The sequence below is a fragment of the Corylus avellana genome, chromosome ca4, assembly GCF_901000735.1.
Source record: "Corylus avellana chromosome ca4, CavTom2PMs-1.0".
Classification (NCBI taxonomy): domain Eukaryota; kingdom Viridiplantae; phylum Streptophyta; class Magnoliopsida; order Fagales; family Betulaceae; genus Corylus; species Corylus avellana.
In genome coordinates, this window is record NC_081544.1 from 33,484,332 (window position 1) to 33,500,757 (window position 16,426).

General features: G+C 36.2%; 2 protein-coding genes across 3 annotated transcripts; one reads left to right on the forward strand and one right to left on the reverse strand.

The window, feature by feature from the left end:
* Window positions 1–2,059: 2,059 nt before the first annotated feature.
* LOC132177730 (RING-H2 finger protein ATL47) lies at window positions 2,060–3,929 on the reverse strand. Of its 2 annotated transcripts, XM_059590172.1 has the most exons (2): window positions 2,882–3,929; window positions 2,060–2,797 (listed from the first exon to the last, which is right to left on the reverse strand). In XM_059590172.1, the coding sequence occupies exons 1-2, from the start codon at window positions 3,370–3,372 to the stop codon at window positions 2,227–2,229; spliced, it is 1,062 nt and encodes a 353-aa protein (XP_059446155.1). In that variant the 5' UTR covers window positions 3,373–3,929; the 3' UTR covers window positions 2,060–2,226. The 2 variants fall into 2 exon arrangements, with proteins under 2 accessions (XP_059446155.1, XP_059446153.1); XM_059590170.1 differs by having other exon boundaries at window positions 2,060–3,929.
* A 2,819-nt stretch (window positions 3,930–6,748) lies between these two features.
* LOC132178448 (CMP-sialic acid transporter 2) lies at window positions 6,749–10,782 on the forward strand (the record flags this gene model as incomplete). Its single annotated transcript, XM_059590887.1, has 10 exons — window positions 6,749–6,829; window positions 6,935–7,035; window positions 7,470–7,541; window positions 7,911–7,959; window positions 8,081–8,122; window positions 8,352–8,473; window positions 8,659–8,718; window positions 9,566–9,614; window positions 10,331–10,425; window positions 10,642–10,782. Coding segments are annotated over 10 exons (723 nt in total), but the record flags the coding sequence as incomplete, so codon positions are not given.
* Window positions 10,783–16,426: the final 5,644 nt, after the last annotated feature.

Here is a 16,426-nt window from a genome sequence, read left to right on the forward strand (position 1 = left end):
AGGATCTTCTTTATTTCATTTTGAAATAGACAATATATTTTTTAGTCAAGATTTAAAGTTGGCACATCTCATGGTATAAATAATGTTAATATCAGCGCATAAGTCATCTCAAAGTGCATTAATGTAGACTGCATCATTGGTTACTGGTCACAAATTAATGAGACTCCAGTACGTTATCATAGGGGTCAAATTTTCATCTAGCTGAATTTTATTTGAAATTTTGGTGGTAGGTTAAAAAATGTTATATTCTAATGGTCAAGGTCTCTCATCAGGTTTCATGTTAGATTCACATGGGTGAGTTTGCTGAATTAGTATACCTATTTAGATAGCTATTTGAGGCTTTTTACGTTTTGTAATTATTTTCACACTGCTTTAATTTGTTTTGGTTTTATTGTTGGAAAGTCCACCCATTTTTCGTTTTTAGGATCGTTCCCACCTTCTTTCTTTCAGATCAAAAGTGGAAAACTTCATTTCCTGTAACCTCTTTTTTATTTAATTATAAAAAAATAATAATAAAAAAAAATTAAAGAATTAAAAAAATAATAAAAAAAAGGAAGGAGGCTTCCTTGCGCGATCTGTCGGAACAATTATCCAAACGTCAAAGATTTAAATAATATAATGGACAGTTTTATTGCACGGGGTCAAATTCATATGTTTGCTATTTTTTAGAGTGTGTGGAGGCCTTGGATATTACCGTAAAGCCCATAAGCCCGTGCCTATTTTGCCCGTCGACCCTCTCTGGGACTAGCATAGATTACATCACCATGAAAAAGATGGGAATCATTTTATATACATGAATTACTTTAAACGAGGTGGTGTGTCTGCTGTGGAGTTGGTATTGGTTTATGGTTTTATGATCTCAGATTCACCTACTACCGATACATCACTTGACTTTTGGCTTTACTTGCTGGCATTTTGCTCACATCCAGCTTTCTCACGCTTGCACATTTGGCCCATCACAATCTACCAAATACGTTCGCAACCCCGCCCTTTTTCAACAAATATCAAATTGCACCAACTTATCCTCCATCTTTGGTAGATTTATTCTCACCTGCCCTCCACCTTAAAATCATGCACGAGGCATCCAAGTGGGGAAAATTTCCGGGTTAGTTTGGAAAAGAGTTTTGAGAGGAGAAATAAGAAAGGAATTGATTGATGTAATTTAAAGTAAAAATGAAATATGATTTTTTTTTTTTTGAGAGAAAAGTGAAGAAAATTGTTTGTTAATGTGAAAAAAAAACAAAAAGTAGCCTTAAAAATAAAAATACATGAAATTATCAAATAGAATGATGTATCCGTTGAATTAGTTTGGGAAGGACATTTCCAAAGAGTAGCCATTTCATGCCAAAAAGAAACAAAAATATACCCTCATCCTCATGATGCTCAATCCTTTTCCTAACCCCATCCAAATGTGAAAGCTATTATGAATGGGGTATGGGTTTTCGCTCTCACAACTGCAAAGAGCGGTGCGTCACTGGAGACACTACAACGACATCGTACCATTGGATTCAGGTTCTTTGAAACGTTTCACTAGGAGAGATGGGGGAAACACTCGCCGTCGACCCCACATGCACCAGCCTATGTCAACGTTTCAAATCATGCATCCTCATAAACAAGAGTCCCTCACACAACTTTTCACGAATCCCACCATCATTCATCCAACCAAAAAGTGAGAGTCTCCATGGGAAGATCAAAAGAAAAGAATTTTATTTTAGACAAAAGCAAACTTCTAGAGAAACTCAAGGCATCCAAAAAGCAACATCTGATTTGACGCCACTGTGTAATCCTCTTTATTCACACAACAAGTTTGCATCTAAAAAGACCCCTTTGTCTTTTGAATAAAACATCACATGGTATGGTGTGATGATATGCAATGCTTCATCAGTCTAATGAAATATGGGGAGTTTAAATGGGGGCAAAATAAGCTGCTCATTTTGTTTGAGGGATTGATTAAGGTGAGCACAATCCTTTCATGGCCGTGGTTTAATTTGCAGTTTTTGAAAGGGAAAAAAAAAGAAGCATTTCTTATATTCCAAAGATATGGACATAAAGGAAAAAAGAGTAATTTGCAATAAAGTTCAATAAACATGAGAGCATAATTCACAGAAATTAGCATATGGGTAAGGAATGAACCCTTCAAAGAAAAAGCAAAAGCTGAGAGAATACTTATGAGATATAGTTTCTTCATTGAAGTAATGCCAAAAGAACAAAGCACATTGAATACCTTCATGCACACTGAGATCTATCAGGCCATGGCAAACTCACAGTGGCAGAAGATGAACCGGTTTCTGAGGAACTCGTGAATTTACTCTTCTTGGACCATTGCCAGATCTTAGAAACAGAAAAGCTTTCTCCTTTACTTCCGAAGTTAATCTTCTTCCCCTCACCATCCCCATCAATTGTGGAATTCCCATTTTGTCCGGCTCTCCCTTTCACAATCCTCATACTACCACCAATTCCATTGGGACATAGAGCAACTTGCAGCTCTGAATCAGCAACCACATATTGATAGGATCCCATGGAGTAACATCTTCTTGCATCCAAATTACTACTACTGGTCTCTTCCTCTCCTCTCTCTACTCCTCCTCCTCCTCCTCCTCCTCCATCGTTTGAGCTTCTAAATTTGCCAAGTCTTATAGAAAATACCCTCTTTTCACTAACAATCTCATTCTCTGAAGGTTTTTGACCAGAAATAACCCCACTTCCCCCAATGCTTGAAATCCCATCTTCTTCCCTTGAATCTTCAAAATAAAAAACTGGGTTTTCGATGTCAAACCCAGGTGTGTAAAGGTTCCCTCTACAAAGAGGGCAAGTTGAATTAGATAGCAACCATGTGTCTATACAACCAATATGAAAAGCATGACTACACATGGGAAGCAACCTCAACTTGTCTTGTTCTGAAAATTCACAAAGGCAAACTGGACAATCAAATGGTTCTTTCAGACCCATTATTTCTTTGTAAAGGAAGACAGGGAGAGCATCTATGAAAGCTTGATCTAGGCCAGAATCGTGAAGGTGAAAGAGCTGTTGCAACTGTCTTTGAAAAGCATCGGACCCAGACATTTCTGGGTACCTGTCGGATTCAGTAATTGATGATGAAGTTCTATGCTTTGTAAGAAATCTGATCAGCAAGTGAAGGAGACCAGATATGAAAAAGATAACAGCTAGAATAACAATGATAAAAAGAATTGCAGGACTTATTTTACTCCCAGATGATGATGATGATGGTGGGGTTGACTGTTTCTGGTAATCACCATTATATGGCAATGAAGCAGAAGAAGATGGAGAAGAAGAGAGCGGTTGAGAGAGAGGAGGGCTGGTGAGAAAACCATCTTCCAGCCTGAGCCTGATTTGAGATTGACCATAAGACATTTTAGGATATAGACATGCTAAATTCCACCACTTCTCTCAGCTATCTTGAATCAAACACACACAGAGTCACCCATATGATACCTCAAGACACAATTTTTCTTGATTTCTTTGAGAATTGAGATCAAACCCAACTCATATATTCCGGTAAACAAGCAATAGGCACATTATTTCTTGCACTCACGAGAAACCCATAATAGTTTAGTCAAATAATATGCACACAACATCCACGCATTTTGACTCAGATTTCAAGCAAACAGGTAGGCGTTTGGAAGGAAAAATATTTACTTGATACCAAAAATACCACCTCTTTTTTATCTTTGCATTGACATGAAGCCCAACATATTGGAGTGTAAAAACATTGAAAAGGAACACACTTTAGAGATGTCAAGGTTGCAGTTTACCTACCTCAACCCTGAGAAAATCCGCCATTAATGGAGACAATTTTTTCATGTACTTGATGAGTCTTGTCTTGGTCAGTGTTTGTTGCGGTGGGAAAAGAAAAAACAAACAAAAAATACACAAGAACCCCAGTAAACAAAAATGGTATACCCTTCGAGGGATTTTTAATTCTTTTATAATGGAAGAGAAAAAAAAAAAAAAAAAGAGACTACAGGGAATGACGAACGTAGCGTAGGAGCTTCCAAAAAGCGAAGGGAAGGCTAGAGAACCAAAAAGCACTCTAGGGGCAAAATTGTCATTTAATCTGACAATTGACAATGCACTTAAGGGCATTTGACCCTTTAAACGTGTCACGGCACCCTTATTCATTGGTAGATTGGGCGTGCCACGTGCACACAGTTCTTGTCTTACAAGCACCTACACCATAATAATAATAATTAATACATAAATTATAGTGAAAACCAAAATAATTAAAATAAATTATGAAATTAATATTGTCAAATAAAATATAGATATATACATAATTATATGTACATTGATTTTTATTTTTCTTATTATTATTATATTTTTTTTGAGAAAAAAGTTTCAAATAAAGTAATGAAAACAAAATCTAACTTAATATTGGGCTACTTGGCGGACCTCATGTCCCTTGGCCCAAAAGTTCTTGGTCCCTCGATCCTTGGTGGTCCAATTAAGAACATCGTGCCATGGTGCATCTTCTTTTATGGAACACCAGCCAGGAGGCACAACGCCCTTTAGAGTTTTGATTTGCAGATTTAAAAAAAAAAAAGAAAAAAGAAAATTCAGTTATAAATTAATTTATAAGAATTCGAATTTGACTTGGTTTTGAAAATAATTTGTCTGGTGCAAAAAACAAATTTCTTATTATAATATTTCCAGTTAAGTGTTTGGTAGGCAGTAGGCACGAAGAAATCAATGTGTTAATAAATAATTTTCTCTCGCGGTGGCCTTTGGCAACCAGGGTAAGTGTCACGGGGCTAATTTTTCACCTTCAACCAGCCACGTGATGGCCCTAAGCAACGCACCACACAGCGCCTTAGGCAGCCAACTCACCCTCACCAACTGAGGTTAGTGGAAAGCCAAGCACAGCACAAGCACAGCACACTTACTTTTTACGGGAGCAACACCTCCCAACCTTTACAATTCACTCAACGAATCTGTACAAGGACGGACTAGGGTCCACAGCATCCTTTGGAGCCCTTAGTCTCAACACCAACTCAGCCCTAAGGCTTACAAGAGATACATGAATGACCCAGCCACCAAGGCTTTACAAGACAACAATGAAACTCTCACACAGCCCACTGTTTCTCACTACAAAGTCACTCAGCACTCCCCCAAGTGTGTGGCCCTCTTCCACAACACTTGTCTGTTACAAGCAAACCAGAACCTCCTATCTAGCAGCAAGCAACATCTGCCTCCAGCAGCACTTCGGCAGTCTCCAGCACACACAAGCCTTCTCTGCCCTTGGTACTCCTTCAGCTCACTTTGAGCTCTCAAGCTATAGCCAAGCTTTCTCTCTTAGCTTTTCTGTACTCTCCAGCTTCCTGAGACTTCTCAGCCTCCTCCAACAAGCAGCCATGCCTTGCTTAAATAAGCCCCAGCATGGTTCTCAACTCATGGCAGTGGGCTGCCACCTGGCTCCAGCCCACTGCACCCAATGTAGCTACCAATAGGCATGCTGCCTCTCTTCAGCATGCCCTGCACCAGCCAACCACGTGTTGCAGGCCCCCTTGGCCCATTTGAATTCGTCCAACCCCTTCAGCTTGTGCATTGCCCCAAGGCAGCCAACTTGTAGCCATCAGGAGGAATGGCTTTGCTGCAGTGGGCTGCCACCTGGCTCCAGCCCACTGCCTGTCGCAGCTTCACCATTTCCAGCAAGCAACCAGCCACCTGGACCATGCTCCCTGGTCCATTCGAATTCAGCCAACACCATCAGCTGATACTGCTACAAGGCAACTCATTTGTAGCATGCTTTGCTGCAGTGGGCTGCCACCTGGTTGCAGCCCACAGCATGGTGCAACATGGTCTCCTCCAGCAAGCAGCCTGCCACCTGGACCATGCTCCTTGGTCCATTTGAATCCAGCCAACGCCCTTGCTTAGCTTGCTGCCACAAGGCAGCCCTTGCAGCTCCACTGCAAGCATCAACTGCACCATTGAGGCCCAGCAAGTTTCCTACCACTTGTCCAAGTCCTGCAGGCAAGGCAGAACACCACTCTGCCCACTGTAGCAGGCAATGATCAGCCATGGGGCTTGGCCAGCGCCCCACACCATCCCACTGCTACACTCAAGGTCAATCAGCCTTCCAACTCCACTGCAAGGCAATCATAGCACCCTGGCACAGCAGGTCTTCTTGAACAAGGCAAGGGCACCATGTGGCTGATCCAGCAAGCCACACCATGCTTCAACAGCACCATCACTTGGGCAGGACAGTGCCACCACGTGGCCACTGCCTGCAGGCATTCCAGCATAACTCAAAGGCATCTTGGGCGCCATGTGGCCCCTCTCAGCAGCATACTGCACCATGGTCCAGACAGACAAGCATACAAGGGCCTGGGCCACGCCCAGCCCACTCACACAAGCCATCCCAGCAATCCATGCGCCCCACAGCAGCTCTTGGGCCAACAGCAACGTGCCCAAGCACCTTGACAGTGCATGGGCCACTCCCTTTGATCCTTTGCAGCAAGCCTTAGCCTTCTCCAAGCATCATCCTCAACCTTGGCATGCCCCTTCATGCCTTGGCTTAGTGGCCAGCAGGGGTGCAAAGCACTCATGCCCCTGCTGCCACACCACAGCCACATTAGGGCCGTGACAACTATACTCCCCATGTTGTGTTTTCTTGGTTATGTAATTGTATTTGTAACTTCAAATTCTTATCCAAGTTTATATTTTTCATTTGTTGGGTATTGTCAATGAGCTGAATAACAGTGTCTTGTTCTTCCTTGGATCCTACCGTTGAACTAGGTTGAATACGACATTGGATGAAGTTATTGTGTTCCCCATTCCTGCAGCACTTTACCTAGTCAAAAACTTGCTTCAGGTTGATTGTGGTGATTTTTTTTTTCCTCTTTTAGAAATTGCAATACCATTGGTCTTCTTGCTTCCCAAAATATGATTATGTGTATTCTTTGTTTTTCTGTTGCAGTATTACATCTTTGCATATGTTGATGCGCCGGGTTATCAGATATTGAAGAACCTGAATATTATCAGTACCGGTGTTTTGTACAGAATTATACTTAAGAAGAAGTGAGTCCTTACTATCGTTGAAGTTGGATTGTCACCTCATCATCGAAAGCATTTGTCATAAAATATTTGAATTATCACATGTATGGTCATAACAACTCATTTGGTTCACATGTCACCTCATCAAAAAATCTGTACAGTTAAGAATGTTGGCATGAGTGGAAAGGGGAATCAAAGAACCTCAGTTCTTTGTTTTCTTTTTGTTTGTCTACCTTTCAATTCAAGCCCATATTGGGTATGTGAAAACGTCCTTGAGCATAAGCGAATACACTAATACAACTGCTCTTGGGCTGTGTATTTGAGGATGGAAGTGAAATCAACTATTATCTCCAGTTTGATTAAAGAAAAAGCTAATGTTCAAACAAATTAAAAGTTTAAGCCAAACCATATAAGACTTTGCAAAGTTTCTATTATACATTCTGTTCTAAATCTTTCAGGTTGAGCGAGATTCAATGGGCAGCTTTCATTCTACTTTGTGCTGGGTGCACCACAGCTCAGCTAAAATCGAAGTAAGATTGATTACACATCTTCTGTTTGGATTGTTTCAGACGTAGTTACTTGTCTTTGGTATGTTGACCTTGGAGATACTATTTGAATTATCACATGTATGGTCCATTCTGATGGACATGTGTGTTCCTGCATACCTATCATTCAGGTCGACATGTAGTCAACCAATAAATTAAGGATATTTTTTTCACGAAATCTTTGATGACTTTGTATGAGTACAAGATATCTAGATGCAAGTAGCTATGTATTTGAGAAGCAGGGATTAGTGAACATTTTTTCCCACTATTTTATTCTGTAATTTTTATTTGAAATTCTGCTCATGTAATTTCAAGTTATTGGCCGTGCCTTAGAAAATGGCTTTGTTTTTGCAGTTCGGATCATGTTCTTCAAACTCCTTTTCAAGGTTGGGTGATGGCCATTGTGAGTTGCCTAAATTTTTTATGCTCTTAATTCAGCTTTGGGAGGAAAACTATAAAAGAAGAGGAAGCCATATTATAGCTTAAAATACTTGTTATTCTAATGGTGGGTACTTTCTTTGCAGGTCATGGCACTCTTGAGTGGTTTTGCAGGAGTATATACCGAGGTGAGCTTTCTAGTACACAGTTTGCACTCTAGTTCTTCAGAACCACATCATGTGTGTTTGAAGCCTGATCCAAGGCAACATGATCAATGTTGGGGTTGAATATGGTTAGTTACTGGATTTCCTAACAGACTGATTGAGGATGTTGGAGCACCATTGAGTTAAAAAGGTGCAATTCCTCAATTGAGCACTCTAGAAAACTTTTTAAGTAACTTGCTTATCATTTTGGCAGGCCATAATTAAAAAGCGTCCTATGAGGAACATTAATGTGCAGAACTTCTGGTTGTATGTCTTTGGGATGATCTTCAATGCCGGTGCTATACTGGTCCAAGATTTTGATGCAGTGATGAATAAGTAATTTGAGCTCTCCTCTCTGTTTCTGATTCTCCTCTTGCAGTTGCTCTATCCTGAATCTTCTCCATTTTTCCCTGTGACTTAATTATTAAAAGATTATTTAGTGCCTTAGTAATAGAATATTCTTTCTTTTCTGCTTATGAGTTTAAGAAGTACTAATTTAGAAGTTATTGTTTTTTGTTCAGGGGATTCTTCCATGGATACTCGTTTATTACAGTTCTCATGATTGTCAACCATGCACTCAGGTATCTTACTCCCTCTCTTGGCGTCATCAAGCTTATCAGTAGCTTGTTCGCTTGCTCTAGTTATTTCTTTAGAGTAAATTCCTCACTTCCAGGCATGAGGAATCCTTTATGATTTAGTAAAGCTTTTGATAATTATCATGTATTTGAAAACTATTATCAGAGACTATTTTAAAGAAATGTGACCTACATGGTATTTCAGCCCATGTTATGAGAGTGCTTGGTTATGTTTTCATGGCTTAAAATATTTTCCACGCTCTTGGTGCTATTATATTTGGGTCAAGATAAAGAATTTTTTAGGAAATGTCTATGAAAAGATTTTTTTATTCAGCTATCTTCAAGATCCAATTGCCTATGGATTGATTGAAAAGATACTTTCTGCTTCTGTGTTTGCCCTTTGTTTTCCCACTCAGAAATGTATGAAGTGATGGTTCACTTTCAATATGGAGATTGGGAAGCACAAATAAGAGCTTGATTGGTGTTATTGTATACAAACAATAATAAGATTTTTTTTATATTTTTTTTTAATAAGAAAAGGAAGATATTATACAAACTATAATTAGATGTAACCAGAGTATAGTAGCCTATATGTAACAAGCGCCCTTATTTGTTCACAAAGTCATCCCTTTTGTGATTGTTAGTGACTTCTATATCGTGGTGGGGGTTTCAGGCTTTCAGCCTTTAACACACACACACAGACACACACACCAATCTAAAAAGCTGCAGTATTTTTGTGATGGAAAAAACTGCACAAGATATTTTTTCCTGTAAAGAATTATCTACTGTTGTCTCTGTCACCATTCATACTCTTCTTTTATAGAATCTGCTTGCCTGATTTTCTTTTGTGCAGTGGCATTGCTGTATCAATGGTAATGAAGTATGCTGACAATATTGTGAAGGTAAGACATGGAAATATAACTTTGAATCTTGTGAGACATTAGCTGAAGTGAATATATGTGAATCTATATGATATGCTGGAATTATTATTGGGCATATCATGGAAACATCTCTCTTATCAACTGCCAGTCATATTAATTACTGGGCGATCAGGATTTAAGCAATCGGAACGCGGTGTGATCCCAGAGAGGGGAAAAGGCATCCGCCATCCTTTATTGATGGTAGAATTTGTGAATATGTTGTCCTTGTCAAAATTTACCTATGTTCTTTTTCCGTCACCAAAAAAGTGTTATTGGTATAGGCTTACAGATATTGTACTAAAGACCGTTGAAGGCTTGGTGTGGAATTAGAATCTTATATGGATGAAGATTAGAAACTCTGTAGGAGAAATCTCTTCTTGTTGTTTTGGATCCCATTTCTGCATAATTTTGAGCTGTTTTTGTGTTTGGCAAAAGGTTAGATCCAAGTGATTGGCTTCATTGATCTTACCAATAACATTATTATGGCAAATATAAAACTAGTAGTTCTCGCTAAACATGTTGAAGTCTTTGTTTTTTGTCCCCAAGATGAACCTCGATGAGTGTCCAGTTCTCTATTCAATTTTATCGATGATTATAAATTGTATTACTCAGACAAGTATTATTCTCCTGCCCAAAACATTTTCTGTACCTTGTGATTGAAGTTCAATTTTTATTTAGCTTTCCCATATGTTGTGCAGGTCTACTCTACTTCAGTGGCAATGCTTCTCACAGCTGTTGTTTCTGTCTTTTTGTTTGGCTTTAATCTTTCCCTTGCCTTCTTCCTTGGCTCAACGTAAGTTACTTCTAGTTACATGTTTTATATCTTCCTCCTTCGTTGTCTTTAATCGGATTCTGAGCAGTTCTCTGTCATTTCTCCTGTTCTTCAGGAATGCATATCCATTATGTTAGGATTGATCACACCATTATTGAATGTTCATAGACAATATTAACCATTGAAAGCTTGATGGTAGTTATGTTTGTTTACTTTCTTTCTTTCTTGTGTTTCCAGTGTGGTGTCTGTTGCAGTATATCTACATTCTGCTGGGAAGCTGCAAAGGTAGCCTCGTGCCCTCTCTACCCAAATTTAATATCCGTGTAAAGGCTCATGTGCTATGATTCTTGTTCTTCTCTATAATGTTGCTTTTGAATAGATTATCATGCAATTCTTTTCTATAATGTGACTAGTTTCATCTATAAAACCTTTTTTGATCAAATAAATTGATTGGTCATAAATGGGTCTAGGGTTGGGAGACAATGAAAATTATTTTCCTTCATTCATTGAAAAGGTCAGTTGGACCATATTTAATCAAAATCAGACGGTCTGATTGAAGCACTACAAATTATTTTCTAATCATTCTAAAGAGAAACATTAGAAATTGGCCAAGGTCTTGATTTTTACAATTGATAGAATTGTTAGAGAATATGTGTAACTTTACTAAATTGGATCAATAGTTCCAACCCTAATCTCATCTTCCTAATAGGGCAAGAAAAATGCTAGGGGTACCAAATATTTTACCAAAAGAACCTTATCAAACTGATGTGTAACTCATTTATTGGTCTCCGTTATATTTCTCTTAATTAATTGTTTTGTTCCATTCCAATAAATGAGTTATACATCAATTTGGTAAGACTATCTTGGTAAAAGATTTAGTACTCCTGGCTAGCATTTCTTATAGGGCAAAAAGAAAATCACTTGTAGTGTTTCAATCAGACCTTCTGATTTTGTTCTGATTTTGATTAGATTGTTACACACAAACCCAAATACAAATAATTACAATTGATATTCACATTTGTCTCAAATGTCAATTGGATTGTCTGATTTTGATGACCGTCTTATCATAATTGCCTTAAAATGTCTGATCAATTATCAACCGTCTAATTAAGTATTGGTGATTAGATCAACGACCAATTTTTCACCCCCCACGATTTGGTCATTCAGGTGGTTTGAACAACGACCAATATGTAATTGCATTATAAATAAGATTAAATGTTGGAAAACATATTGATTTGATAATTGTAAATAAAACCACTTTTGATCCATTGTCCCACATCATAAAAAAAAAAAAATGAGGATTTAAATCAACGGCCACGATTTAGTATTGAAAATTGTAATGATGCAACGGTTTTAAATAAAAGACCTTTTAATCCAATGGTCCAGATTTAACATTGTTAGAACCGATGAATTTTAATCCAACGACCCAAGACTTGACATAGTTAAAACTAAGGATTTAAATAAACAATCACTATTTAGTATTAAAAATCGTATGGGAATCCCAAGCCATCACGTTAAACAATCACTATCTGTACTCAATGATTTTTTTATTTTTTATTTTTAATTTACTACACGCTTAGGAAAAATTTAATTAAGCCATGATCAAATGTGTCTCAATAATAAGTATAGTTAAGAAAGAAAAAGGAAATAAATAATGAGTAAAATCAACGGCTAGCTAGGCAAAATCTGCCTCAACCGACTCATCCATCCATCCATAATAAAAACTCCAAGCATTCTTGGCTACCAAATAATGGGTGGAATTGTATAAAAAATGCTGGTAATATATTTTCGTTTAATTGGCATGCTTCATCTACTATTAATTAAAAATAATAATAATAATAATAATAATAAATAGAACATACCAACCTAATAGAAATATATGCAAAATAAATGCAAGAGTGTAAAGAAACATTTTTCTAAATAGTATTATAGAAGAGTGAAGTACGATCTCAGGATGAGACCCGCTCTTGTATCTATGCATTTCTTTCACCTACCACAATTTTCTTATAAATAAAGATATTTATATTGTAAACATAATTAAGTCAATGAGAAAACAATGTACCTCTTGAGAGACAATTTACACGTAGACATTTAACACCAAATCTTAGAAGTCTGCCCAAAGACGATATTACCACAAATGGCTGGCAGAAAGTAAGCAGCTCACATGTCAGCGTCATCCCAGTTGGCCTAGTTGGATGAGATTTAATCTTGGCCACACACAAGGAGCATCTTTGCCATCTTAAGCTCCGCAAAGATGAACATTTTGGACACGTCATTGTGCTAAAATGGAGATGTTCTCTTTCATTCCAAGGCCCATGTGGGCCCTTGCCCTCATTAATGGCATCGATCCACTATACAAATTTATTATTATTATTATTATTATTATTATTATTATTTTTTATAAAATTTTGAGAGTCGAGAGTTTTATTATTATTATTTTAATTAAATAAGAGAGAGGAGATACAAAAATCTCATGAACAGTAAAAACAATGTAGGAGTAACTCAAACAAGAACTTTGAAACAACTAGTAATATTCAGCACAACAAATCTAAAAATGATTGGGAATTGGTAAAAAAAAAAAAAATCTGACCCATAAAAAAAAACTAGGGCCGCCAACAAGGGATCCGGCTTACATGCTAATAACATGTATGCTGTAATTTAATCAACGATCAAGATTGAATTTTAAAGTTAACCAACTTTTAGAAGCATTTAATAGAGGAGAGAAAATGAAAGAGATTTTGAGAAATTCAATCTTAACCGTTGATTAAACTATAGCATACATGCTGTTATTAAAATAACAGTATGTAAGCCAAATCCGCATCGAAGGGGTTGAAAGTGGAGAGTCTTAGTTGTTTGTTTTCTACTAGAAACAATTTTTTTTTTCTTGAGTAGAACAGTTATTTTTGTAGTTTTTTTCTAGTATGAACTATAAATAAGCTCTTTAGCATATTCACGGTTCACATTTATAAACTTTGTTTGTTCTTTTTTCCTCCCTCCTTATTTTACTCTATCTGACTATCTCCCACACAAAATAATATTTAAAGAAAATATAAAGTAAAATAGAGAATGTGTATAGAAAAATGAGTAGATAAAGTAAAAATTTATACTTTTTCAATAATTATTTTGTTTACTTCTGCTAGAGATGCTCTAACAGGTTTGTGTAGACACTGAATAGGTTTAAAAATATTTGAATCTAATGATAATACGTATGAGTTAGGACATTAATAACATCTGTTTTTTATATTTTTCTTCTTAAATTTCGAGAACTAAATTATTTTTTACTTTTTCATTCAAATAAACTTCACAAAAATTTTCCTTATCTTTTATCTATACCACTACGTGAAAAGAGTCATTCCATTTTAGGAAAGTTGTGACTTTTTATGCACCATGTAAAGGTAGAAGACTGCCCTTCACGTCACTCCACAAAACTCTCGATTTGGATTTCATATATTTTTTTTTTGAGGGAAAATTCTTCCTTCAAAAAATATAGGGTACAAACAGAATTAGTGAGAGTCATGTGGATGTAATTATAATTTTATAAATGAAACGTATAGGTTAACGTATTGATTTTGTGATTTAAGTTGTGTTTGGTGTTTTCCTTAGTGGGTTATGGCGGATTCTTGCTTGATTGGAAAGGAAAGGTGTTTTGTTTTCATCCTCGGCTGTGTTATTGGGGTTGTCTTTTGAGTTGAGTTTGTAGAGGTTAATTGCTGGGTTTTGGGGGTTGTTATTTGATTTGTTTTGATGGGTGTTTTTGGCCGAGCTTGAGTGTATTGAGTGTAGCTTGGTTTAGCTGTGACTGTGAGTGAGCATGGATTCTAAGAAAGAAAAGAAATAAAAGGGTAAAGGGTGAGAGGTCTTATTTTATTTATCTAAATAATTTTCAGGTTCTCATGAATGACGTTCATAATTCATTTCATTGGCCAACAACTTTTGGGCTTGTGTGAGTCAGAGGAGATGAGAAAATTATGGTTTATGAATATACATACATGCCCAGCAAGAGTTTGGACTTGCATGACCTTTTTTTCATCACGCTACTTCAAATCTTTATTTGTAATTATACCAACTTTTTGTAGATCTAACGAAAACGAGCCTTTTGGATTGGAATAAGAGGTACAATATCATGAAAGGCATTTCCTTTTATGATTTTGTATCTTTTACTCCAATCCAAAATGCTCGATTTCGTTAGATCTATAAAAAGTTTGTATAGACAATTAGTAAGTTCTTAAGTTATAAATAAAGAGAAAGATATCGGAGAAGACCTTCCTTTCAACGCAGACAGAAAAAGCAACTCAGCTCAGCTCTACTTGGCAACCAATTAAGTAAATAAGAAATATCTTTGTCAAATATTCATGTAATTGACAATTCCGCACTATATTTTTGTATATAATGCAAAGGCATTCCCATCCTTTGTATTTAAAGAAAACAGAGTAAACTTACTCTTCCGTTGTTTTACAATATTCATGCTCATGCAATTTTGATGAGAGCCGTTTGGGCTTTGTTAGCTCCGACCTTGGACACATGTTGTCCTTGTAATTTAGCTCAAGCTTTCAACTCTGCATTGCCTCCAACAAAGATTGCTTACAAAAATAAATAAATAAATGTGTTAGAACTCAAAGCATATTAAGGGTCTCTTTGGGTGTGAGTTTGAGGACCGAAAAAGTCCTAAAAGTGTGTCAACTCAAAAAGTCATTTTGATAAAAATTAAAAAAAAAAAGTACAAGTATGATAAAAAAAAAAATTTGAAATTACTTTTAAGAGTTTAAAAGAAACCCAAAAATAGCAAAAACGTACTTTTGGTAAAAGTTTTAAAATAAAACTTTTTGTCAAAAATGCTTTTTAACTTAAAAGCTTTATTTCTCTAAACTTGTAGCCCATTTGTCACTAAAAAGCGGACTAGACATACCCTTTGGAACACAAATTGGTTTATAAAACTTTACATTGTCATCTTATTAAGCCAGTTTGTAACTAATTTTTGCCTGTTTTGTCGTAAAAACAAAAAAGCAAATGGTGTAGATCAATACAATTTTTTTTTTTTTCCTTCAAAAATCCTTCTTTTAACGGAGCCTTCCATGCTCATAAGTCAAAAGGTGTAAAATAGTTGGTTTTCTTTTATAAATAAATGCACAATATACTTTTATTATTTCATTATTTTCAAAGCATCCCTGTTGTATTGATGTTAAAGTATTAATTTAAATAATTAAACACACTATCTCATTTCTGCTTAATTTTTTTTTTTGTTTGAAATAATTAATGATTTAATATGATTGCAAAAAAACATAATCATCAGCGGATAGATTGGCCAAGTTCACCTTGCAGTTGAGTAAAGAGCACCAATGGAAGATGTCCACCCCCTTATATATTTGTGATATTGTATTGGTCGAGAAACATTTGATAGTTGAATGAAATATTCGAGTTTCACCTCCAAAAACAAAACATAATCATCGGTAAATGTATGCCTTCCCATATGTAGATGCTTCTCATATCACATCTTTTACGAAATTCTCAAAGCTATGTGAATGCTTCGTATAATTATGTAATGCTCAGGGCCGGCTCTATTTTAGACGATGCCTTTTTATATATGTAAATGCTAAATAAAAAACTTTATATTATATTTTTATTTAAAAATTATTATTTTTGCTTTTAAGATCCAACTTTATATTGTAATAAATTTGTATAGAGATTTTTTAGATTCAATTAAATGTTTTTATTATTCTATTTTTAAAAAAATTTCATATCTTTCTAATTGAAAATATTTATAAATAATAAACTACATGAAAGAACAATTGAACTTGATTTATCAACAACGCTTTACTTTATAATAAGATTATCTAGCACTTTTAACCTGCATAAATAAGGACAACTTTTCTTAATAATTAGTAATTAGTAACTAATTATATATAATTAATTAGATACATAAATCTAAAAAAATTCCTCTCTCTCCCTCAAGACGCTCTCTGCTAGGGTTTCATCTCTAGCAGAGAGCACCGTCGGAGGGGGTGTTCTCCCCCTCCCCCCCCCC

Bases quoted from the DNA above. Each gene is read 5' to 3' on its own strand.
- LOC132177730 (XM_059590170.1), bottom strand. From the start codon at position 3,372: ATGTCTTATGGTCAATCTCAAATCAGGCTCAGGCTGGAAGATGGTTTT.